A 26576-nucleotide genomic window follows, 5' to 3' on the forward strand; every position below is an offset into this window, starting at 1 on the left:
GACAATCCCTGCTCCAGTGGGTTGGGGTACAGGTTCAGCTGCTATAACAAGCATCAATGAATCAGCTGCTTAAACACAAACACAACAGAAATTTCTTTCTTCCTGAACAATCTGAACAGAAGCAGGATCAGAGATCCAAGCTGTTTTGTTGCTTAACTATTCTCCATAGTTGGCCTCTCCAGCCAGCTGGAAGGGAAGATGGGAAATGGAAGATATACCTTCTTTCTTTAAGGGCACAGCCTGATGGTGTGCCCATGGCTTCCCTTCGCATTCCATCGGCCAGCACCTGGTCACATGGTCACAGGTAGCTGCCAGGTAGGTTGGGAAATGTTCTCTTTAGCTGGATGGCCATGATACAGCCACAACTCAGGGACTTTATCACGAAAGGAAAAAGAAGAGAGTGGATTGTATGGGATATTAGCAGTCTCTGCTGCACCTGATCGAGAAGAACAAAGACAGAGTGCAGAAGAGAAGGATTTGGGGTTCCCTGCAGGGTTTGGGAGAAAGTCTGTCACATGCTCAAATGAAGTAGGTGTCAATAACTGATATAAAATACCTCCTTCTTCCACTTCCTCCCCCAAATATTAAGCCCTTATTTATATTAGGCTCCATTTGGGTGCATTTTGCAGGTAAATAACCTGAGGTTCGGGGTGCCTGGGTGAGCTGTTTGAGTTCACAGCCAGAGAGTGAGAGCTCTTCCTGCCTGACTGCCCTGCTTCCCTTGGGACACCCTGGAGCTGGGCGCGGGGTCTTGCTGCCTGCTAGGCTGGCTGGGTTTGGCGACACAGAAAGCACACAAGTTATTTTGCAAGTGAGAATTCTATAGAGGAGACTGCTTGAACGGATTTTGGATGACTGAAAGGGGAAAGGAGACACTGAGGTAACCAGAGACAGAAACTTCAGGAAGCAGCCATCACTCCTGTGGCCATGGGAACGGAGGGGAAGAGAGTGGGGTTGCCTCAGGCTGGAAGGTTAGAGCTGGCGGGAGGAGCTGGGACTCAGTACTGCAGACCTCTGAGGAAGGGATGGGGTGAGACTAGCTCTGGAAATGTTTAAAAAATGGCAAACTAGAATCAGCTGCTGCTGGGCCAAGATGGCTTCCAGGGCAGGGCAGTCAAATTCAAAGGAGCAAGCCCCTCCCTCCTCTCCATCCTTCCAGTCTCCCTCCAGCGCCTCCTCCTGGCCGAGAGCGGCAGAAATCAGCCGGCAAAGTAGAAAGAGTTTGGAGTCCCAGCTCTGGCCCCATAAAGCAGAGGGTAGAAAAAAGGTTTGGAGCTGGGAGAAAATCGTTTAATAACCATCCCAGAGGCTGCGACTCATTTAGACTCCCAGTCTGTACAGACCTGGAGCCATTGCCTCTGAGCCAGTGCACACTGGGTACCTTGGAGCCTCTGTCTCCTGATACATGGGTTGCTGGGAATGCAAAATTGTTTGACTGCTTGGAAAACGGTTTTCACCCCGTCCCCCCTGTTTTTTTGAGACGGTGTCTTGCTTTGTCGCCCAGGCTGGAGTGCAGTGGCGTGATCTCAGCTCACCTCAATCTCTGTCTCCCGGTTTCAAGCGATCCTCCAGCCTCAGCCTCCCGAGTAGTTGGGATTACAGGCGCCCACCACCACGCCTGGCTATTTTTGTATTTTTAGTAGAGACGGAGTTTCACCATGTTGGCCAGGCTGGTCTTGAATTCCTGATATAAGATGATCCACCTGCCATGGCCTTCCAAAGTGCTGGGATTACAGGCGTGAGCCCCCACGCCCGGGCCTGGAAAACAGTTTTCCTATAAAGTTATATATGCATCTGCCATATGACCCAGCATCTCTCTCTCTCTTATCCAAGAGAAATGAAGCCACATGCTCACTCAAACATTTATGCTTGATGTTTGTAGCCCCGTGGTTTTAACAGCCTAGAAATAAAACCTGGAAAGCAAACTGGGGAGAAAAAAACCCACTTAATGTTCATGAACATGTGCATGGAAAGCAACTTACGTTATATCCATACAAAATACTACTATAAAATACTACATATAGAAAATACCACTTGACAATAAAAAGAATGAATACTTACGTACATATCAACATTGATGAATTTCAACAGCGTTATACTATGTGAAATAAAACAGGCACAAAATATCACATACTCTGTGGTTTTGTCCGAAATTTCTGAAATGGCAAAATAGCATGATAGAAAGTGGATTAGTCATTGCCAGGGCTTGGGGGCAGGGGAAAGAGATTGGCTGCAAAGGGTCCTGAGGGATCTTTTGAGAGAATGGAAATGTCCTATATAATGATTATGGTGTTGGTTACACAATTGTTGAAACCCATGGAATTGTATACTGTAAATTGGTAAATTTTATTGTGTGTAAATTGTATCTTGATAAAGCTGAATTTTTTAAAAATATTTTATTTGGGCTCTGGGGTACATGTGCACATCCTGCATCCTGCAGGACTGTTGCATAGGTACATACATGCCATGGTGGTTTGCTGTCTCCACCACCCTCCTCCCCGCTCCCCCTTTCCCTCCCCCCATCACCTACATCAGGCATTTCTCCCGGTGTTATCCCTCCCAATCCTTCCTGGCCCCCACCGCTGTCCCTCCCCCCCCCACACCTAGCTCTGTGAGTGTTGTTCCCTTCCCTGTGCCCAAGTGTTCTCATTGTTCATCACCCACCTATGACTGAAAACATGCGGTGTCTGGTTTTCTGTTCTTGTGTCAGTTTGCTGAGAATGATGGTTTCTAGGTTCATCCATGTCTCTACAAAGGACATGAACTCATCATTTTTTATGGCTGCATAATATTCCATGGTATATATGTGCCACATTTTTTTGTCCAGTCTTATCATCGATGAGCATTTGGGTTGGTTCCAGGTCTTTGCTATTGTAAACAGCACTGCGGTGAACATAGGTGTGCATGTGTCTTTATGATAGAACAATTTATAATCCTTTGGGTGTATACCCAGTAATGGGATTGCTGGGTCAAATGGAATTTCTATTTCTAGATCCTTGAGGAATTGCCACACAGTCTTCCATAATGGTTGAACTAATTTATATTCTCACCAACAGTGTAAATGTGTTTTTTCTCCACATCTTCTCCAGCATCTGTTGTCTCCAGATATTTTAATGATCGCCATTCTCACTGGCGTGAGATGGTATCTCAATGTGGTTTTGATTTGCATTTCTCTAATTACCAATGATGATGAACATTTTTTCATATGTTTGTTGGCTGCATATTTGTCTTCTTTTGAAAAGTGCCTGTTCATATCCTTTGCCCACTTTTCAATGGGTTTGTTTGTTTTTTTCTTGTAATTCTGCTTTAGTTCTTTGTAGATTCTGGATATTAGCCCTTTGATGGGTAGATTGCAAAATTTTTCCCCTTTCTGTTTGTTGCCAGTTTACTCTAATGATTGTTTCTTTTGCTATGCAGAAGCTCTTAAGTTTAATTAGAGTCCCATTTGTCTATTTCTTAAGAAGCTCTTAAGTTTAATTAGGTCCCATTTGTCTATTTTGGCTTTTGTTCCCATTGCTTTTGGTATTTTAGTCATGAAGTCCTGGCCTGTGCCTATGTCTTGAATGGTTTTGCCTAGATTTTCTCCTAGGGTTTTTATGGCATTATTTCTTATGTTTAAATCTTTAATCCATCTGGAGTTAATTTTTGTATAAGGTGTAAGGAAGGGGTCCAGTTTCAGCTTCCTGCATATGGCTAGCCAGTTTTCCCAACACCATTTATTAAACAGGGAATCCTTTCCCCATTGCTTGTTTTTGTCTGGTTTGTCAAAGATCAGATGGTTGTAGATGGGTAGTGTTGCTTCCAAGGCCTCTGTTCTGTTCCATTGGTCTATACGTCTATTTTGGTACCAGTACCATGCTGTTTTGATTACTGTAGCCTTGTAGTATAGTTTGAAGTCAGGTAGTGTGATGCCTCCAGCATTGTTCTTTTTGCTTAGGATTGTCTTGGCTATGTGGGCCCTCTTATGGTTCCATATGAAATTTAAAGTGGTTTTTCCCAGTTCTGTGAAGAAGGTCAATGGTAGCTTGATGGGGATAGCATTGAATCTATAAATTACTTTGGGCAGTATGGCCATTTTCACAATATTGATTCTTCCTAACCATGAGCATGGAATGTTTTTCCATCTGTTTGTGTCCTCTCTCATTTCCTTGATCGGTGGTTTGTAGTTCTCCTTGAAGAGATCTTTTACCTCCTTTGTTCGTTGTATTCCTAGGTATTTTATTCTCTTTGTAGCAATTGTAAATGGGAGCTCACTCATGAGTTGGCTGTTTGTATATTATTGGTGTATAGGAATGCTTGTGATTTTTGCACATTGATTTTCTGTTTTTTTTTTTTTTTTTTTTTTTTTTTTTGTTGTTGTTGTTGTTGTTGTTGTTTTGAGACGGAGTTTCGCTCTTGTTACCAGGCTGGAGTGCAATGGCGCGATCTCGGCTCACCGCAACCTCTGCCTCCTGGGCTCAGGCAATTCTCCTGCCTCAACCTCCTGAGTAGCTAGGATTACAGGCACGTGCCACCATGCCCAGCTAATTTTTTGTATTTTTAGTAGAGACGGGGTTTCACCATGTTGACCAGGATGGTCTCGATCTCTTGAACTCGTGATCCACCCGCCTCGGCCTCCCAAAGTGCTGGGATTACAGGCTTGAGCCACCGCGCCCGGCCTTGCACATTGATTTTCTGTCCTGAGACTTTGCCGAAGTTGATTATCAGCTTAAGGAGGTTTTGGGCTGAGACAATGAGGTCTTCTAAATATACAATCATGTCGTCTGCAAATAAGGACAATTTGACTTATTCTTTTCCTAATTGAATGCCCTTTATTTCTTTTTTATGCCTAATTGCTCTGGCTAGAACTTCCAATGCATAGGAATGGTAAGAAAGGGCATACTTGTCTAGTGCCAGTTTTTAAAGGGAATGCTTCTAATTTTTGCCCATTCAGTATGATATTGGCTGTGGGCTTGTTGTAAATAGCTTTTATTGTTTTGAGATACGTTCCATCGATACCTACTTTATTGAGAGTTTTTAACATAAAGGGCTGTTGAATTTTGTTGAAGGCCTTCTCTGCATCTATTGAGATAATCATGTGGCTTTTGTCTTTGGTTCTGTTTACGTGGTGAATTACGTTTATCGACTTGCGTATGTTGAACCAGCCTTGCATCCCAGGGATGAAGCCTACTTGATCATGGTGGATAAGCTGATAAAGCTGATTTTTAAAAACTGAAGTAGAATGTTGTTAGAAGTGACGCTTCTTCCCTTTGCTTCTAATACCACCCTCCTGCAAGGCCATATCCAAGTAGCGAACTAAGGCATCTTAAAAGAATATAAACCCAATTATATCACTCCTTGTTTAAAACACTTGGATGGTTTCTCTTTCCTCTTTGAATGAAATCCTGAGACTCACCATGACCTGCAAGTCCATCTGTCCTGCTCACTGACCCTGACATGTGTAGAGCCTGGAGCAATGGGACACAGGCCCATGTACCACGATTCTAAATATGTACAGTTATGAGTCAAGCCAATAGACGGCTAAGAAGTAAGTTCTATCCTACTTTGACAAACGTACATTCATGACAAACTGGAACATAGAGTTTTTGGACTCCTTGGAGTTCTGTCCCAGAATGTAAGGTTAATGAAAGGCAGACCGTAGGCTACAGCCTACTTCCCTTGCCTTTCCACCCCCGGATCCATCTGAAACCTCCAGGCTACCTGCCAGGCCGCTGTAGAAATTTGTATTTGTAACCTCTAGGGACTGAAGATAGCACAGGAGGTGGAACTGAATGCAAAACATATATCTCCCAGTTTTCCCCAAATTGTACTTGATTCTGTGTGTGTATACATGTGTGTGAGCATGGGTGTGCATGCATGCATGTGCATTTCTAGGTGCCTGTGCATGTGTGTGCATGTGTACATGTACATGTGTATATGTACCTGTGTGTGCATGTGTATATGTGCATTGTGTTATTTCCATATGTGTGCATGTGTATATGTACCTGTGTGTGCATGTATGTGTGTGCATGTGTATATGTGCCCATGTTGTGTGTATATATGCCTGTGTGTGCATGTGTATGTGTGCATGCATGTTATGTGTATATGTTCCTGTGTGTGCATGCATGTGTGTATAGATACATGTGTGTATGTGTATATGTGCCTGCTTTATGTGTATATGTGCGTCTGTGTGCATGTGTATATGTGCATGTGTTATGTGTATATGTGCTTGTGTGTGCATGCGTGTGTGTATATATACGTGTGTGCATGTGTATGTGTGCATATATGTGCATGCATATGTGTTTGCCCTGTGCATGCATGTGTGCATGTGTATATGTGCCTGTGTGTGCATGTGTATGTGTGCATATATATGTGTTATGTGTATATGTGCCTGTGTGCATCGTGTGCATGTGTATATGTACATGTGTGTATGTGTATATGTGCCCGTGTTATTTGTATATGTGCCTGTGTGTGCATGCGTGTGTGTATATATACATGTGTGTGGATGTGGATGTGTGCCTGTGTGTGCATGTATGTTTATCTGTGTACCTCAAAAGCAATGTAAGCTACCTGAGGGCAGCAGCTGTGCTGGAGTCATCTCTATATCTTTTATACGTGGTGCAGAGTGGATGCTAGATGAATGCTTATGGAGTGAATAAATGAATGAGGGCCAGCACAGCATAGTTATTAACAAACAGAGTGGGTCTTGAAGTCAGCCTGATTTGTGGTCCACATCTTACTCTGTCTGTCATTAAGCAAATCACTTTGATTTATTCTTCTAATCCTGTAAAGCCTGGGTTTCCTTATCTCCTGATGGGGCAAGAATACCACTATTTTATGGGGGCTGGTGTGAGGATTAAGTAACAACAGTCAGAGCCAACATGAACCAAGCCGAACTGTGGGCCAGGCACTGAACTAAGGGCTTTGCAAATGCTGGCTCACCTGTTGCTCCTGGCAATTTCACTGTGTAGGGGTGGTTATACAGTCAACTCTCAGAGTGACTTGGCTGTTACTGTATTTATGATGGTGAAGAGGAGATTCTGCTCAGAGAGCAGCTTCTCCTGAGTGCAGCTCAGATTCCGGCTGCTGGGGCGGTCTGGAGAGGTCGTCGGAGCTGGCCGGCTGCGCACTCTGCCTGGCCGGGTTCTTCTAATGTGACTTATGACATTCAACCTCTAGGTGGCGCTGCAGAGCGGGGACTCGACTGCTGACCGCGGCGCCCCCTGGCGGTCTGTTCCCGTCAACACTTAGAGTAAGTGCAGAGCCGGTTCCGCAAGTGAAGTGCGTGTCCAGGTGCACCCGCGTGGTGAGAGAAGATGACAGATGCGGAAAAAAAGTTAGAATTTAATGTTAGTTGCGTGACAGAGAGGACCAAGCTGTGCAGCACGGGGAGTCAGAAAAAGGGGGGACCAAGCCACACCAAGGAATGACCGTCAATAATTACATTAATGTCTAGAATTTACTGACCACCTACCATGCGCCAGGCGCTGTCCTAAGCATTTGGTGTTCATTGCCTTATGTAACACACCTCTAGTAAGTACGTGTCTCAAGAACAGTGGCTGTATTTCATTTCGCGCCTAGCACACAGTAGGTCTCTGGCACTTAGTAGGTGCTCAACACATTTGTAAATGAGTGAACAATACAATAATCCTACAATTTTCCCCTCCAAATAGTAGTAATGTAGAGGCAAATATTATCTCCATTTAGAAAAACGAACGATGGTGGGAGAGGTTGCACAGCTAGCGCATGACAGAGCCAGGGTACGTGAGATTTAGATCCAGCTCTGCCATGTGCCAGGGTTTCCCAGAGAAGAGCAGGCTCTCTTCCTTCAGGGAGCTTGCTGTCTAGTTGGCTGCACCTACACCCTCCCTGTCTTCAAATACTGTATGGGGGGGCCTGCCAGGGATGGCTATTTATGGCCTAGGGAGGAGGTCCAGCGAAGCGTCCCTCATAAATTATAAAGGAAGACACATGTGGGTCAGGATTGGGGAACTGAGTACATGAGGGATCCCCAGGAATCTTACACAGCCCAGTCAGGGATTTTCCTTCTCTTACCCGGGAAAGTGGCTGAGGTAGGCAGCAAGCATTTGCTAAGTACCCATAATGAGCTCCCAGGGGTGCCTCTGGTCCACAGAAGAGGCTCTCCTCTTCTCTGTCACAGAGTTTCAGTTCTTGTGAATGGAGCTCTCAGCCCTGGCTGCTGGCTGCTTTTGAGCAGTGGGTTTCCTAATCTCCAAAATGGGGGTGATGGCTTATCTTGTATACCCCAGCCCCTGCATGAGGAAGGGTTGAAAAGTGCTGTGCATTTTTTATGATTTGCACATCCAGTCCATTCAGATTCTGGGGATCCGCCAGGCATGGTCCAGGTGTATTAGACTTTTTCCTGGAGAGGGGGTTGTGAATGGACATAAATAACTGCTGTTATGAGATGCCCAGCTGCCTTTCTCTGAATGGCCTCTGGTATCTGTTTTTGAGTTCTTGAGTATATGTATTCTTTTCAGCATTCCATGGTCTTTACTATTGTCAGGCTGTCACTGAACTGTCACTCCCATTTGACTTCCCTGGGGAATTTTCTTCCCTCTCCTAACTCACTGCTTCAAGAGTTGTCAGGAAGAGAGGACCAGGCTCCTTGTTTATTTCTTCTGTGAATAGAAGATGCCAGTGTCAATGCATAGACTTTGAGCTACCAATTCTGACCATTCAATGGCTTTTTTTTTGTTTGCTTGTTTATTCAGAGGCTGTGGGATGTGGAGGTTATAAAAAATCAGGTCTCCAAATGTCAGAGGTCACTTCAGGCATTTCTTTGCACTTACCCAAAACAGACTCCATCAATACCTGATTAATGGAACGTGTGAAGAGCTTGGCTCCTCTACCAGGCCATTCCTCTGCCTCATTCTCCCTCTGCAGCAGCAGCGGCAAGAGCCCAACTCTGGAGAGGGAGTAGAAGGTACAGGCATTGCAGCAGCGGCGGGACAGGAGCCCATTGCTGACAGAGGGCCTGGCCTCAAATTACACCGTATCAGAGCTCGGGCATAAAATTAGCAGCAGTGCTCTGTGTGTGAGGAGGCAGAGAAATACCCGTATTCAGCAGAATCACAGGCAGGGTCAGAAGAAAAGGAGAGAAACAGGGGAGGAGGGGAGGAGCTGGCCCGTCACAGGCTCTTCCCTGGACACCCTTGTCCCCCAGTGGAGAGATGGCTTCCCAGTGGCTGAGTCAGGCCACAGGAGGTTTTGGGGGGTAATAGGTGCTGGGGTTTGGGAAGGCCAGACCTGAAAGAACCTGAGAAGGTAAACTTGAGGGCTTGACCCACGTGAAACACACACACACAGATATACACACAGAAAACGATAAAAAAAGAATAAGCAACTTCCAAGTGTCTACGCACTTTGATACATTTTTTTCTACTAATTCTTACTGCAACTCCATTAGGCAAGCCTGTTTTACAGATTGGTGAAGAAGAAAGTTTCAGAGGACATGCCAGCTTGCCTGAGTTCACCTATTGTAAATGCACTCATGTTTATACTCATTGGGCACCGATTTCGATCCAAACACCGAAGTGTATTCTCTCCTACTCACAAGGCCACCGCTATACACATCATATGCTCTTGTATAGACACAACATCAACTCACACTTGCCTACGCAAGCTGTATGTGTTTAGACACACATAGGTGTTTCCCACTGTTGGCATATGCTACACACACTACTTACACAATCACCTGCACATTCTGTATGCGCTTGCTTGCTAAAATTGTTTTGCCACTTCCTGCCCTTCCTGCCAACTGGAGATCAACGTCTTCCTCTTCGCCGAGTTATGGCCGGCTGCTTGCACCTCTTGCTCCTCGCAAGCACCTGCACTAATAACCCTGTTCTGCGACTTCCGCATCTCATTGTTTTATCCTCTAGGCTGGGAGCCCTGAGACACCAGCGACTCATCGGACTTCTTGTTTGTGTTATTTCTAGTTCTTTGGGTGTGAATTCTTCACGGTGTGGAGGCTCTGAGCGGTCTTTCACGGCTGATGATTTGTACTTTTGGTCTGTGAGTTGACAGAGCAGGACCTGCAGAGTCGCCGACTCCACATCGTTTTTATGTAATGCCTCGGTTTAGGGTTTTTGCACCATGTGGGCAGCTTATATCCAGGTCTTACACCGGTGCAGAAGGCAGGCTTGAGGCTGCTCCGGTACATATGTCCCTAGTTCCGCCCATGGCCTGCGAGGGGACCTCAACTCCTGCCGCGACTCCAGGCAGATGGCTGAGAAACTCTGTTCCCATAATCAGTTCTGACACCCACTTCACACCGAGAGCTCAGATTTGCCTTCCTGCCAATAGCACAACCTGTGGCCTGTACCTAGTCCCAGATTTGGCATTAAAATCTCAGCCCCAGCAATGCGTATCCAGTCTCAGTTTTCCCATGGGCTGTGTGCCATGTTCCCCTCTCCCTGGCATAGATTCCTGACCTCTCTCTTTGATCCTACCTGAAAATTATGCTTTCTTTCTTTCGGCCAGGATTTGCATGTGTGAAATTGTTTAAAAGGCCTTTCTGCTCTGCATCTGTGAACACGAGTGTGAGAGTGTGTGTGGCTGCTGTGTGCCCATGACTCCTGTGGACCTCTTCTCGGAGAGGTTCCTTCAGAATCAAATAGCCACACGTGTCAGGAGCCACAGTCACCGACTAGCAGCATTTCCTTCATTCAATGAATACTGGTTGAGCACTTGCAATGTGCCAGGCATGCTGCTAGCAGGGTGGCAGTCATTAAACATACAGATACACAAACCTCAGATGACAATAGTTATGCATACTTTGCAGTACATGTGCAGGGATCTGTAAGAGAATGTAGGTGGGAGGGTCTTCATTTAGGGTGAGGGGTCAGGGAAGGCCTCCATAATGATGTAACTTCTAAGCTGAGATGCAAAGGAGGCAGTGAAGTGCTCATTCCGGCAGAGAGGACACCATGCCCGAAGGCCTTGGGGTAGATGTCTTAGAACATTCTAGAAATGGAAAGGAGGCCAGTGAGAAAAAGAGAGCTCAGGAGTGGAGGCTGGGGAAGGCTGCAGGGCCTCAAGAGCATCACAGGCATGCAGAACAAGGAACCCAGACTTTCTCCTGAGCACGGAGTGGCAGGGCAGGACAGTTGAAGCAGGGAGGGTGAAATCACTCTGATTGGCAGACCTGTGAAGGAGGATTGGCTGGGCATGGAGAGCTAAGGATGAGGAAGGGATACCCCAGAGTGCGAGGGAGCACAAGCCAAACTTCACACTCTAGGACAACAGAGGCTAGAGGAACCAGGAGGGCTTCCTGGGGGAGGTGGCATTTACTCTGGGCCTAAGGGATCACAGGAAAATGGAGGCCAGCATTCCAGGCCTGGGGAGGAGTTTGGGCAAGGCTTGGCAGTGAGAGAATGAGGGTTGGGCTGATGGGCCAGAGGATGTGAAGTTCCCCAGGGGAGGGGGACCCCCTGATGGCTGGGACCCCATCTCTGATGGAGCAAGGCTCCTATGCCCAACTGAGGCTTGACACCAAGGACTGGCATCAAGGAAGTGGACTGCTGTAAACCTGGCATCCAAGGGTCCACTTCCTCAATTGCTGTGCAGCTGGGAGGTAAGAGGAAGTGTGGGCCATAGGCTAGACCCAGAGGGCCTGGAGGAGGAGCCTCTGCCAGAGCGGAGAGAAGCAGCCTGTGCCTCCCCAAAGGCAGCTCCTGGGGACTCCCAGGACCGCAGGCTGAGACGAGACGCAGGGTGGCTGGAGGAAGTGAGAGGTGAACTCAGCCCGGGACCAGGTGGGCGAGACTCCACCTGCTCCCTGGGACCATCGCCCACCATGGCTGCGGCCCAGCAGCTGCGGGCCGAGAGGTGAGTGCCGGGGTGTGGCTGCCCCCGGGCCGTCTCACTGCTCCTGATAGGCCTTGGGGACAAAGGCTGGTCCTTCTGCAGCCCCCGACCAACAGGAGAGGCTGGGGTTGAGTCAGAACCCAAATACTCAGAAATGCAGCCTCTCAGAACGGCTTTAAGGAACCTCCGAGCTGTGGCTCACCATCCTCAGACACAAATGAGAACACGGAGGCTCCAAGAGGGGGAGCAACTTGCCGACAGCCACACGAGTGAGTGGGAGTGTCTGGAGAGGAACGCGCTTGTCCCTGGTCCCAGGCTGGGGCCGTTTGCTCCATATGGTTATCAGCACTTTCCATCATCTGTGCAAACAGAATTCATAGAATCTGGCTTGTTCTTCCTCTATTCAGGGCTTGGCTCAAATGCCACCTCCTCCTAGAAGCCTTCCCTGACAGCCTCCACCTCACTGCTGTCTGATCCTTTGCCCCGTTTCCCTTTACTGCCTACTCCTTATATTCCTATATTCCTGGAATAATATAGGCTCATTTATTACTTTTTCCTTTAGCAGTGGCTCCCCTGTGAGAAGCAAGCTCCATGAGAGGTTCTGTCTGCTTTGACCACTGCTATATCCCTAGAAGTTAGCTCCTTCCTATTGTGCACCAGGATCAAGGGCTCCATAAATATTGCTGAATGAATGAATCCATGAATGAATGGATGGATGGATCTTTGAGGTGGAAAATGTCTTTGATTCTTCTAGTCCTAACTTGCCATTGTACAGATGGGAAATCTGAGGCCCAGGGAGGGTAAGAGACTTACTCAAGGTCACGGAGAGTGGCTGGCAGGACTGGGGCGTGGACACAGCCTCACCAGGGTCTAGCCTCGTCTCTTGGCAAGCATCTCCAGAATTTTTCCTCCATATCCAGGACTGCCCTAGGAGCTGCAAAGGCCTTGAGGTCACATGGCCTGGCCCTGCACCCACTGGATTGGAACAGCAGGTGACTGCTGTGATTTATTTGGAAGCCACTTGAGGGTCATCAGAGGCAGGCCAGGCTGGTGTGGGCCTACTCGGGGAACCTGTGGGCTGGGTGGGGACAAGGGCAGCAGAAACGAATGCTTGCAGGGAGTCCGCGTGGCCCTCCTGAGCTCAGAGCCGGGTACTGGAGTTGGGTAAGGCTGGCCAACATGAATTCCTTCCTCCCAACACGTTCTCCTGGGGGACCCAGCTGCACGCAAACTCGAATCTTCCGGAAACAGCAGCTGTTTGAGGCTTGGACACTTCCTGATTTCTGGGGTAAAAGGCTCAAGGGATGATGGCGAGAGCCAGTTGGCAGTCCTGTGTGTTCCCTCTCCCCTGCTCCCTGTCCCCTTTCAGTCGCCTTGGCCCTCAGAGGGGGTGGGACTGCCTTTCACGAGGCCTTGAGCCAGGCACTGGGGGCATGGGGGCTCCCTGTACCTCAAAGGCCTCATCTGAGAGCAAGCCCGGATTATTCTGCAGAGTACAAGGAGATGGTGCAGGTTTGCACAGCAGGGCTTTCTAGAACCCCAAGGCAAGACATCCAGGGATGGAGAGGGCTGCCGCAGGGGTGGCAAGTTCGCTTCCAACAGTCATGTTTTGAGCACCTACTGTGTGTCGGGTGCCACAAAACCTGCCCTGGCTGCCCTCGAAGGATTCTTCCAACTTCGGCCTCCCTGAGGACAGGCTCCAAAGTGGGCCGTTCATGAACGGCACTAGTGTATCTTGAGCCAGAATGTCCCAGTCCAGCAGGGCCTGGGTGAGGTCCCCAAGGGGTCGGGGGTGGCTACTCCAGGGAACTTCCAGTTGGATTTGCTGTTCTTCTTGCCTGCCCCGCAGGCAGCCAGGTCATTCTCACACTGCCTATCAAAACACTCCATAAGTGCAGACAGAGGTAGTGGCCGTGTATTGAGCACCTACTGTACGCCGGGCTCTGTTCTGGGCACTGGAACGTAGGGTGAGCAGAGTCCCTGCCCTGGTGGGGATTTTAGGTCTATGTTTGTTACAGATGAGACTGCGTGACCACTCCATAAGTACTTCTCTTGTCCCCATTTTACAGAGGAGGGAAGGAGCTGGAGCATAGGGAGGAATCTCCCCGAGGGGGCTTGGTCTTCTTGTTCCCAGGGCTGTTCCTGTGCCTCAAGCATCTGCCAGTGTGTGTCCTGCTTGACCCCCTCCTCGGCCCAGGCCGGCCCAGGCTGGCCCAGGCCACCCCAGGGAAAACTCAGGGTCCCTCTGCGAGGCATCGAGGTGCCTCCTGAGCGGGTCCTGGCTGTCTCTCCCACTGTTCTCTCACCACGTTCTACCTCGCCGCTCTGTGCTCCAGCCACGCTCAGCTCCCTGCAGTTCTCTGAACGTGCCCTTCTTGAATGGCTGTGGCCTTTGCACCTGCCACTCCCCCTGCCTGAAAGGCCTTTCCTGCTGTCCCGTGACCAACTCCTCTTTGCTTTTCCTGGCTGGCCGCTGGCGCCACTTCTTCCGGGAAGCCCTCCTTGACCAACTCGGCCTGAGGATGCCCTCTGACACTGCTTGAGCCTCCATAGTACAAGCTCCTGCTCCCAATGACTCCTGCCTGCTGCATCACTGATTCTTTGAGGAAATATAATAATGGCCAGGCTCCTGTGCTTTGCCTTCTCAGCACTGTGCCCGTTTGAATTTTGTCATTATTTGTTTAGTGTTCACTGTCCCCTTCCCTTCTCCTTGGAGCTGTGAGCTCTGAGAAGCCCATATGTCCTAATGGGCTTGGAACAGTGTCTGGTCCACAGGCAGTGCCACATACAGGTTCGCTAAAATTATGTTTATTTTAGATGGGGACACAGGCTGAGAAGGGCTGGGATTTTTTTTAAGTTCACACAGCAAGTTGCCGGGAAGCTCAGAGAGTGGGGCAGTGTGGCAGGGTTTGGTAACAAAATTCTGGAGCCAGACTGCTTGGGCTCAGATCCCAGCTTCCTGACTTACTCGGGCTAATCTTGCTGTGCCTCAGTCTCCCAATCTGTGCAAAGGCAGCACTGTCTTAGAAGAGCTCCTGGTGCCCTCAGGAAATAGGTAGCTGCCTTCCTTATTACCCAACCTGCCTGCTGCCCTGCTCAGGGCTGTTTCTACCCTTCAGGTTCCTTCCTGCCCATCCCCACTCCCCCACCCCCACCCCCAGCCCCACCCCGCCATCATACTGCAGAGGAAATTACCCAGGACAAGCACAGCCTCAGGGGAGAAAGTGGAGGCGGAAGCTTCTCCCAAGGGTATCACCCCGGGGGCATGTGTGGAGAGTGCGGCCGGGAGAGGGGATTTCCTCTACCCGCCCACTGCCACCCTGAGTCACCTCCGGGCGCAGCACCCTGAGTTCTGATGCACCCTCAGATTCCAGGTCATGTGGGTCCGGCATGCACTGGGAATGGGGTGTGTAGACTCCTGAGGTCCCAGCCAGCTCTGGGGCCTGGGCCTTGGCAGCCCCTGCAATCCCGCCCACCCCACATTTCCCAATTGCTGCACCAGAAGAATCACAATTGCTTCTTGTTTCCTTGCCTGTCTCCAAGTGTCTGGACTCAGTGACCTCAGCAACCTCTGGCTGTTCCTCCTTCCTCTCCTTGGCTGTCTGTTTTCTATTTCCCTTCTCTGTCCCTCTCAGCCCCCTCCTCTGTTCCCTGAGAGCTCTTCACTGAGTCAGGAGCGGGTGTCTTACCCACAAGCCACGTTTTTTAGAGATGGAGTTTCCCTCTGGTTGCCCAGGCTACAGTGCAATGGTGCGATCTCGGCTCACTGCAAACTTTGCCTCCCAGGTTCAAGCGATTCTTCTGCCTCAGTCTCCTGAGTAGCTGGGATTACAGGCATGCACCACCATGCCTGGCTAATTTTGTATTTTTAGTAGAGATGGGGTTTCTCCATGTTGGTCAGGCTGGTCTCAAACTCCTGACCTCGGGTGATCCGCCTGCCTCAGTTCCCCAAAGTGCGGGGATTACAGGGGTGAGCCACCACACCTGGCCCAGAAGGTTCTTCTTATGTGGCCCCTTTTAGCCAAGACCCCCATGCTGAGATCCTGAGCTACACAGCAGGCCTCTCAAATTAGCATGCCCCAAACTGAATCCATCAACCCTGCCCCCCGCTGCCATCCTGGCCAGAAGTGTGGGTGTCACTCTTGACACCGCCTTTTCTTTCACCTCCACATCCAAATAATCCCCAGCCTCTCCTGGTCATAACTTAGGAACAACAAGAAATTGGTAATGTGTCTGCCGAAAATTCATTAGGCTGCAGGGAACGGGACACAGATGATGGCTTAAACAAACAGGGACTTATTTGGTCACATAACAAGAAGTCCACTTTGGGAGGTCAGGAGTTTGAGACCAGCCTGGCCGACATGGTGAAACCCCATCTCCACTAAAAATACAAAATTAGCCAGATGTGGTGGCACATACCTGTAATCCCAGTTACCTGGGAGGCTGAGGCAGGAGAATCACTTGAACCTGGAAGGCGGAGGTTGCAGTGAGATGAGATTGCACCACTGCTCTCCAGCCTGGGAACAGAGCAAGACTCTGACACACACACACACACACACACACACACACACAGTTCAGAGCTAAGACCTAGTTGGCTCTACAGGCCAGTGACATCAGGACTAGTATCCCAGAGATTCCTTTGGCCCTTCTCATGTTCTGCCGCACGCAGAAAACATAACTGCTGTAGGTCCAGATGTCACACTTGCTTCAAGACTGCCTTCAAAGGGGAAGATCATGCTGACCTTGTCCCTCCCTTGGAATCAGAAAAGCAAACACTCTGGAGAAGCCCCTCCACCAGGCTTGCTCTTAGGTCTCATTGGCCAGAACTGGTCACATAGTTGCTCCTAGCTGCAAGGGAGAAACAGGAGCTGGATGGTGATGCTTGGCTCAGACCCATCATGACCTATCACTTTGGGGCTAGGCACATGGCCACTCTAAACAAAACCGGTGCTTGGCTGGCCAGGAGTAAGCAGGGGATACAGCAAATGCTCAGTGTCTACCAAGGGTGGTGGCCCTTGTGTCTGTCTCTCCCCGTCCCTGCTGTCTGGCTCAGGTGCACACAATCTCTCAGTCAGACCACTTCAGGGCCTCCCAGTGCTGCTCTCTCCCCTAAGTCTCTGCCGTTCTTTCCTCCCCACACGCCTGCCTGAGCTGGCCCCTAAAGCAAACATCATATTGTGTTTTATTTTCTTTCTTTTTTTTTTTTTCCTGAGATGGAGTCTGGCTCTGTCACCCAGGCTGTAGTGCAGTGGCACGATCTTGGCTCACTGCAACTTCTGCCTCCTCCTTCAAGCCATTCTCCTGCCTCGGCCTCCTGAGTAGCTGGGATTACAGACACCCGCCACCATGCCCAGCTAATTTATTTTTAGTAAAGATGGCGTTTCGCCATATTGGCCAGGCTGGTCTCAAACTCCTGACCTCAAGTGATCCTTCTACCTCAGCCTCCCAAAATGTTGGGATTACAGGCATGAGCCACCGCACCTGGCCTATGTTTTACTTTCTTTCAAAGCCCTATGTAGCTCTCCATTGTTACAGAAGTTCCCTGCTTGGCCCCTGGGACCCTCAGACTGGCCTCACCTGCCCATTCAGTCTCAGATCACACTGGCCCCAGCCACACAGATTGGGGTCCACTCCACAGGTCATGCTGCTCCCACTGCCTGGAAAACCCTCCCCAATTTCCACCTGGCAGATGCCTCTTCTACCCTCTAGACCTGCTCACATGTCACCTCCTTTGTGAGGATTTCCCCAACCTGGGCACAATGAGGCAGTCTTTCTATGGGGCTTCCATAGCATTCCACCCAGGGCACGTGTTGACTTTGTTTACCCCTGTGACCCAGGGCCTAGGACCGGGCCTGGTATGGAGATGTTTGATGCCTTGCTCCAGGACGAATCTGTGCAGTTGACGACAATGTGTTAGACTATAATTTGGCTATTGCTATATGGCCACCATCGTCCCGTCCCGACGCCCAATGTGGCCGCCAGCGTCCCATCCCTACACTCAAGGCTTGGGCTGTGTCTTGTTATCTCCGTATTTCCAGGGTCAGTGGCTGGACCTGGCCGGGGAAGGGGTGCTGAGAGACCAATGTGGGATCCACATCATCGGTTCACTTTGCACGCTGCCTCATACCCGGCGAGCCCACAAAACACATCAGGGTGATAACCGGGATTTCTTTTCCTCTGCTTCACACAGCGACTTTGAACAGCTTCCGGATGACGTTGCCATCTCAGCCAACATCGCCGATGTCGAGGAGAAGAGAGGCTTCACCAGCTACTTTGTAAGAGACATTCCAGGTCCTTCACCTGACAACCTCTAAACTTCCACTCCGCTGACCTCTGAACCTTGCCCTCTGACCTCTGAGCCTCCAACTCTCTGCTCCCTTAACTTCTGTCTCAGTGCTGCTCAACAGGACCTATTTTGCCCATTTGCCATTACCCTGGGAGATTCTGATGACTTCATCATAGGGCAGGTCTAGTTCATATCTAGTGGGTAGAATCCAGGATGCTGCTAAACACCCCACCATGCCCAGGACAGCCCTGTCCCCGGTAAAGAACTATCCCGCCCCAGCGTGGCATGAAGGTTGAGAAACCCTGATCTCATCCTTTGACCTCTGAACCTCCACCTGGAGAGTCGGGGGTGAGGGGCTTTGGTGTTACCCCCACAACACCCCTGTCATATGCAGACAGATGGAGGGGCACCCTGTGCCCACAGCACAGCCAGTGGCAGGTCCACTCTGCACTGTGACCTTCAAGGCATGGCTCCTCATTTCTTGCGCCTGAGTGTGGGTGTGGCCTTTTTCTGAGGGCTCTTGTCTCTACTGCTGGGTCTCACTTCCTCAACTTTTTCCAGCCTTTTTCTTTCTTTTTTTTTTTTTTAGCAAAGCTCGCCTACTTCTAGGGCACCAGCCTTTTGACTTGACAGGGGTCTCCTCCTCCAGAAATCCTTCTGCGTCCTTCTCCTCACGACGTTCCCTTGCCCCCGCCTTCTCCTCCTCTTTTCCCTCCACCTCCCTTTAGCTTCTGCTCCTGGCCTCTGAGCCCTCCCCCAACGCCTGTGCCCCCTAGGTTTTCGTCATCGAGGTGAAGACGAAAGGAGGATCCAAGTACCTCATCTACCGCCGCTACCGCCAGTTCTACGCTTTGCAGAGCAAGCTGGAGGAGCGGTTCGGGCGGGAGAGCAAGAGCAGTGCCCCGGCCTGTACCCTGCCCACGCTCCCAGGTAGGCGCCACTCCCATCCTGCTGCTGCTGAGCTGTTGGCTCTCCTTCTTTCCAGAGCCCCGACACTGTCCTGTGATTTTATCTCAATCTCATGTGAAAACTGTTCATGTAATTTACAGCCCCGCCCCCAGCAGTCATGAGCTGCCGGCCCTCCCCGCACAGCTCCCCTGCCTCTGGCTGTGTCTTTCACCCCAAGCACTCCAGCCTCACAGCCACAGAGCTCTGATGATCTTGGTGGCCACCCACTCCTGCTGTTTACTACTAGGAGGCCACAGTCTGGAGCACGTCAGCACCCCGCATCCCTTCCTTGAGACAGGAATCCCCGAGTCTGACCCCTAAACACACTGACTCACCTCCCGGCCCGCCCTCAGCTTCCTCCCACGAGACCAGCCCTCTGACTTCATGGTCTTGGCTTCCAGCATCCCTGTGGCTCTCTTTACTCCCCTGTCCTGCCAGGAAGCTGGGCAGGATCACGCCTCTGCTTGCAAACAGTCCCCTCGCCCCCTGGCCTCCTGGTCCTTCCTCTCCGGCTGCGTCTTAAGGTGCACCTTGGACAGCGCCACACCCTTAGCTGCTCAGTGCCTGCCCCCAGGAGGAGGAAACCCTACCATGAGTGGGCTACATGGGGGTGTCTCAGTGGCTCCCTCCATCCCCTGCAGGCCAGAAAGAGGGAAACCGTTGTCTCCCTTCCCCAAACCTCAGGGACCCTTCCCCAAGCTCCGCCCCTGCCTCCAGCTTGTGTTCTCTGTAGCTCTGTCTCTCTTTCTGTCTCAGGGTATGACCCTGCTCCTCCTCATCCAGCACCACCAAGGAACTCGAAGCTCCCCCAGGAGTCTTCCTGCTCTAAGCCAGCCTCCCCTCTCAGACTCCATCACTTTCCCTCCTTTCTCTTTTGGGGGTCTCCACTGACAACCCCATTTTCCTTGCTATCTGAGGATAGTCCTGGAGATCCAGGCAGGTTGGGGAGCCTGCAGGAACACAGCCTTTGGGGAGGCAGGTGTCTGGTGGGAGCAGAACATTCTGGAGCTCATGCACCTGTCTTTGGTTCTGATTCTGATATTCATCTTCCCCTTGATACACCAACGCCCTCTACTAAGCGTCTCCACAGCCTCAACCCCCTTCTGTCTTTAAACAATTCTGAGCCCTGAAACAGCATTCTTACAACAAGCCTCCCCGAGCCTCCATGTCCCCAGGGTCCCCAAAGATCTCTTTCTTCTTCCTTTGGCAATCATTGCATGCACTGTCTCACCTTGGCATTGCCATCCTCTCCTTAACCCCTCAGGCTGCTTAGCTCTGACCACTCCACTGAAATTCCTCTCGGTGCGGTGGGCCATGACCCATCACCCTGGCTTCCGTGGGCAATGCCAAGCCTCATCTTCACACCCCCACTCCTCTGTTAAGCTTTCTCCACCCTCCCGAGGCACCAGTGTCTCCCAATCCCCTTTCCATCTTACTGGCGACTCCTTCAGCGTCTCTGTTACAGAATCAACCTTCTCTCCCACTCCTTGGAAGGTGGGCATCCTCTGAAGGGACATCCTCTGTTCCCTGCCTTGTCTTCTCATTCCAAACACTCACCCTGGCAAACTGACCCATGTCTAGGACTTTCATTGTCACCTTCTTACTCCTAACTCCCAAATGTCTAGCTCCAGCCCAGACCCTCCTACCAGCACCAGCGCCAGCACCTCTGTCCGTCTCCTGACACCAGGAGCCAGGCAGGGTTCAGGCCTGCTTCCTCCTGGGGGTTCTCTAGGTGAATGGTTCCACCAGTGCGCCCACCTGGAGGCTCCTAGAGGGGACATTTGTCTCTCGGTCACCCATCATGTTCCCTTTTCTTCCAGAACATTCTGCCTTGAGCTTGAGGAATTGTTCATTCATCCACTCAACAAATATTAATTCATCTGGGCATGATTCTAGGCCCATGGTTCTTAACCTTGGTGGCATATGGAAGTGCCTGGGAGATGGAAAGAATCCTGGTTCCCGAGTCCCACCCCCAGAGATTCTGATTTAATTGCTCTGGGGCAAGTGCTACATAGTGAGATATTTACAAACGCCTTGGGTAGTTTGAATGTGCAGCCAGGGTCGCCACTGTCCTGGGTGAGGGGGGAACGGCTGTGAGACAAGCAGGCGAAAACCCTGCTCTCTTCCAACTAAGAGTCGGGTGCACGAGAGAGAGAGGGAGAGAGAGAGGGAGTGTTTGGATGAGCAGGCAGTAGACAACAACAAAAAATAAAACAAGAAAAATATCAGCTGGTGATAGTACAGCTCACGGGAGGAAAGCTGGAAGGGGAGATGGTGCCAGAAAAGGTAACAGGGAAGAATGCCCAGCCATCGGGAAGGGGCTCCGGCCAGGATTCCTGGCCTGCAGGGGCAGCTCTGAGTCCTGGGGCCATGGTGGGCCAGGCTCCTAGGACAGCTCTTTGCTTCTTCTCAGCCAAAGTCTACGTGGGTGTGAAACAGGAGATCGCTGAGATGCGGATACCTGCCCTCAACGCTTACATGAAGGTACCAGCGGGCCTTGCCACCTTGGCACGTGGGAGGGCATGGAGTGTTGGTGGGGGAGCCCAAGTACCATCCCTGGGTGTGGCTTTCGGAACTGGGGCTGGCTCTCTGGCTCCGATGGCCCCATCTTCAGTCCCTAAAGGCCTGGCCTGGGGAGAAAAACAGGATGGGTTTTTCTGTTAGGGTTCTAGGGATAGGCGCGGGAGCAATGGAGAAGGTACAGGAGCCGCACTTGGAACTGACAGGTCTTCATTCAGTGCTCCAAGCCCACAGGTGAAAGTCTGTGCCAGGCGTTAAAATACAAAGGTGAATTCCATCCAGTGCCTGCCCCTGAGGTACCCACTGTTTCATGGAAATGCCAACAGGTAGATCATGAGATCACACGGAGGAATATGTGTGCCTCCATCATGGGGGCGTGGCCAAGCAGGCCACAGGTTGCTCCTATAGCATCTTTGTGCAAACTAGAGAAAGGCTTCTCTGGTCCAACACACACCCTCACCTGAGCATGGGCTGGATTTTAGCTACACTCATGGGTCTTGGCTGGGTGCCCTTGTATATTCTCAGACCTGCAAACTCTGCCTCTCTATGAGATAAGTGCATAGAAGAAGGAGCATCTTAAAAGCAGAGGCCAAGGTGGTCAGGAAAGGACTTCCACCAGCCAGAGCCATCTAGGAAAGGGGCAGTGCTCCTCATTAGGTGGCAGTGAGTGCTCCGTCACTAGAGGCCTGATAGCGACCTCAGAAAGCTGTCAAGGGAAGCCCTCCTCTCAGCCCAGGGGCATCCTCAGGGCTGAAGAGCATTAGCCTCTTTAGTCTTTGCTCTGACCTGGACTGGCTGGGTGATTTGGGGTGAGTTGCCCATCCCTTCTAGACCTTGGTTTTCACACCTGTGAAATGGGGCAGTGCTCTCTGGTATCACAGGAGTGAAGCTGGCATCTGTTAGGAACAGGATGAGAAAGTGCTTTGCAAACTGTGAGCCTGCTTCCAGAATGTGAGAGATCTTTGACTCTTGGTGGTGGGAGGGAGCAGATGGAGGGTGGAGGAGGTGGGAGGAATGAGGAGGGAGCAGGTAGCTGCAGGAATCCTGGGCTCTGAGCAGGGAAGAGGGAGGGAGGGAAGCTGGGTGGGCTCTGGCACTGGTGGTGTCTCCCCTCAAAGGGGCAGGTGACAACTGCCCCTTCAGCATGGCTGAGGCGCTACCCTCCTCCCCCTGGGCTAGAATGAGGGAGTGGGCTCTAGAGGGAGGGAGGGAAGGAGGAAGAGAGGGTAGGAGGCGAGGATGGGGAACTGGGGCTCCTCATTCCATACCTGGTCTCAGCAACCAGCAGCCCAGAGGATCCGTCTCTGCCCCTTTGTGTCCGATTGGGTTCCTGAGATCAGTCAGTGCAGGAATCTTTGCTGTGGCAACCCCATCCTGTGCTTGCATACCCTCAGAGACGGGGAGCTCACTACTACTCTGTTATGACCCAGGCTGCTTGTCCTATTGTTGGGCAGCTATGAGAAAAGCCCCCAACTATCTGTAAGTCCTACCCACTGGTCTCACCCCGCCTTCATGAAGAATGTGAATCACGTGCTAATGACAATTGCCTGGAACTGTGTGAAGACTTTTGACTGGCACCAGTTGGCTCTTGATGCACATTTATAGATAAATGAATGTCTTATTTACTCCCCGCAATCACTTGTGAGTTAGATGCTAGAGAAGTGAAGTCAGTGTGACAGAGAAGTTAAGTAGGTGCGATGGGATTCGAACTCACGTTTCTGTGACTCCAGGGTTTAAGCTCTTACCCACTGTGCCTCACTGTAATGAAAATGGCAGTAACAATGATGATATCTCACTCTGATGGGCACCTGTTATATGTCTGGTGTTGTTCTCAGGGTTGTGCATATGTTTACTCATTTAATTCTCACACAGCCCCACGAGGGAGAGGCTACTATTCCCCATTTTATTATTGACCATCTGGAGCCAGGTTTGCCCTAAGCCACCCAGTTGGTGACATGCAGAGCTGGGATTTGATCCCAGGAGCCCCTGGCTCTTTAAACACCTCCCAGGCTGTCCCCATATGACAGCCTTTTCTGGGCTCTGCATCCCCAGTTCATCTGGGACAAAGTTCCCCAACCCCACCTCATCCTGCTGTCCCCATGGGATTCTCTACAGGGTTCTGGGTGCCTCTGGAGTTTCAGCACCCAAAGCCAACCTCTGTGTCCCCAGACCTGTGTGCTTGGAGCCTGGTGAGATGACCCCGCCAGGCTCTGGGTGCTCACAGCCTCACAGCTTCAATGTCTTTGCATCATGGTGGTGTAACCAGCTTGGATGGAACAAGGACACTGGGGCCAAGTCCAGGTCCTGCCCCAGAGCTCTGCTGTCCTGGCCAGGTGCTTTCCCTCTCCAAGCCTCAGTTTCTCCAACTATGATATGATATTAAAATATCAGGAAGCATTTTGTAGGCTATAATGCCACCAACTATTGTCTCACCTTGAGCTGTGCGGTAGCCTTTAGTGGCAGATGGCTCTGGGTGCCCCAGCTCTGTCCCTTGCTAGGCTGTGTGGCCTTGGGCAGATCCCTTCACCTCTCTAATCCTAACTCACAGGATGTCATGAGATGGGGCAAGGGCATACAGATGACATCCACCTGGTAAAGTCACCGCCAGGTCATGTGACCTCTCATCACCATTATTGCTGTTTCTGCAGAACTTTAAGTCTTTTCCGAATGGGCTCCTCTCAAGCCCATGGTCTCTCTCCTGACCTTGGACCCAGGAGCAGAGCTTGTGAAGTGTTACCTTCAGCATGTTGAGTTTTCTTTCTTTCTTTTTTTTTTTTAACAATACATTTCTGTTATCAGGCATCATACATTAGTAAAGGGAGGAGGGCTAAAGTCAGGGCCTGGGGATGGGACATCTGGGCTGAGGGGTCCCGATCTTTCTGCTGACCACCCCATCGGTCCTGCTGTTTCACCCACACAGAACCTGCTCAGCCTGCCAGTCTGGGTGCTGATGGATGAGGATGTCCGGATCTTCTTTTACCAGTCGCCCTATGACGCGGAGCAGGTGCCCCAGGCACTCCGCCGGCTCCGCCCGCGCACCCGGAAAGTGTAAGTGACCAGCCCCTGGGCTCCCACATGGCCAGAGCCCTGGGACCCTGCTGGAAAAGCATCTCTTTTCCCCAAAAGGAGAGAAGGAAAATACAGATCAACCCTATCCCTGGATGCTTCAGGATGATTCGGTTTATTAGATGGGTTTGGAAAGCCACGCTCAGGCTTGGAGGGACAGAGGGTGTGTGCCTTTCACTGTGGTAATAAGGACTGGAGGACAAGGACTGGGATATTGACTCCAGAGAGTTTGGTGCAATCACTGGGGTGGCCCAGAAGCTCTGGGTGCCTGGAAAGAGTTGGGAACAGAGAGGATGGAAGTGCCGCTCCATCCACAAACATTCCCCGAGCGTCTCTGGGAATGCCTTCTCCCTGGTGTGTTGTCGCTCCGTGGGGCCAGCTGTGGCTCTGGTTGTATCACACTGGCCCCCAGGGCATGCTGCTGCTCCATTATTCCAAAAAGCCCATCCCTCCTACCAAAAATTCAAGCTGCTCATAGACCACTGGGCTTCCGAGGCCCAGGTCGCTGCTACTAAGAATTCTGGGAAAGCAGGACGGAGCTCTTGAGCTCCCCACCAGCTTCTCCCTCCACGTTCTCCCACCAGTGTCTCCAAGGGTCCTCTCCACGCCTGGCGTCTCCCCTGTTCACACAGGCAGGTGTGTCTTAATTCCAGCTGTGCCACGTGGCAGCCACAGGCCCCAGAGCAAGGCCCTTCACCTCTCCAAGCCTCGGTTTCCTCAGCTGAAAAATTAGAACAGTCACGTTTATATCAGAGCTTGGTTGTAGGGAGCAGAAAAACGGACAAAAGTGAAAGGCACGAATGAGCGTGTAGCTGCCTCCCCACCTGCTTTCTGAGCCTGGCTTCCTGATCCGTAAAGAACAGTTCCACCTCCAAAGCGGCTGTGAGGATTTGGGGACACGTTGCCGGCCCGGAGGAGTAACTGCAGCCACATTGCAGCACATTCTCCCCGACCGGCCTTCCCCACTCCTGGCAAGGGGCTCCTCTGGACACAGAGCAGGAAGTTGGGCTCTGAGGGAATCACAGGGCTCACAAGCCCATCTTCTCTCTCCACAGCAAGAGCGTGTCTTCACAAGGCAACGGCATTGACCGCTTGGCAGCTCCGAGAGCAGAGGTACCCTCGCTGGCCAGGCTCTCACCCCACGGGCATCGGTCTTGGCCCACCTGCCACCACTGGGTCTCTCCTGTTGGGCGCTGCTGTGTGTCTGGGACAGTGCTGGGCACCGGCAGGAAGGAAGGGGCTACAGCCGCATCCTCTGCCACTGAGGGTCCCCGAGCCCAGCTGAGGGGAGGGAAATGTGACCAGTGTGAAGAGCCAGAGAACACTTCCATCCAGACGCTCATCCAGCCAGTTTGCCTGGACCTCCTCTGAGTCGGCCCTTTCTTAGGCACAGAAGCTGCAGAGATGACTCAGACAAGGCCCAGCCCACGAAGAAGCCTGGGGACCAGCGTGGGTGCTTAGTCCAGAGAGTTCAAACCCTTCCCTGTGTGCCCAGCCCCACCAGGTCTGGGAGGAGCACCCATCCTGGAGTCAGGGATACCTGGGTTCAAATCCCAGCTCCTCCCTTAAAAAATGGGGTGGCTTCAGACAAGTCGCTTATTCTCCTTGAGCCTCAGTTTCTATATCTGTAAAAATGGGACACTAAAGTATGTAAGGCACTTCTATAGGAACTCAGTGAGTGAGCGTTTTCTCCCTCTTCCTTACTGCACGCTTCTCCCTAGGCCCTATTTGACTTCACTGGGAACAGCAAACTGGAGCTGAATTTCAAAGCTGGAGATGTGATCTTCCTCCTCAGTCGGATCAACAAAGACTGGCTGGAGGTGAGTTTGGAAGTGAGAATAGGGGTGAGGATGGAGGTGAAGATGGAGGTGAGGGTGGAGGTGAGGATGGAGGTGAGATTAGAGCTGAAGATGAAGGTGAGGGTGGAGGTGAGGGTGGAGGTGAG

At 51.1% G+C, this 26576-nt stretch overlaps 1 protein-coding gene across 3 annotated transcripts in view; it reads left to right on the forward strand.

The window, feature by feature from the left end:
• The first annotated feature begins 11591 nt into the window (after positions 1-11591).
• The window catches only part of NCF4 (neutrophil cytosolic factor 4), a 21130-nt gene continuing 6145 nt past the window's right edge, over positions 11592-26576 (forward strand). For 2 of the 3 annotated variants that reach the window (XR_004265046.1, XM_032266651.1), the window contains exons 1-7: positions 11594-11832; positions 18002-18086; positions 18874-19027; positions 21459-21529; positions 24486-24613; positions 25687-25744; positions 26353-26451. Coding sequence is in view for 2 of the 3 variants with exons in the window: in XM_032266651.1 (XP_032122542.1) it covers positions 11801-11832; positions 18002-18086; positions 18874-19027; positions 21459-21529; positions 24486-24613; positions 25687-25744; positions 26353-26451 (627 nt within the window). In the remaining variant the exon portion in view is untranslated. Of the gene's footprint in view, positions 11833-18001; positions 18087-18873; positions 19028-21458; positions 21530-24485; positions 24614-25686; positions 25745-26352; positions 26452-26576 lie in introns of all 3 variants that reach the window. The other variant, XM_032266652.1, reaches the window with a different exon arrangement.

This window comes from Sapajus apella, unplaced genomic scaffold, assembly GCF_009761245.1.
Source record: "Sapajus apella isolate SASKATOON/1434 unplaced genomic scaffold, GSC_monkey_1.0 scaffold160, whole genome shotgun sequence".
NCBI classification, from domain to species: domain Eukaryota; kingdom Metazoa; phylum Chordata; class Mammalia; order Primates; family Cebidae; genus Sapajus; species Sapajus apella.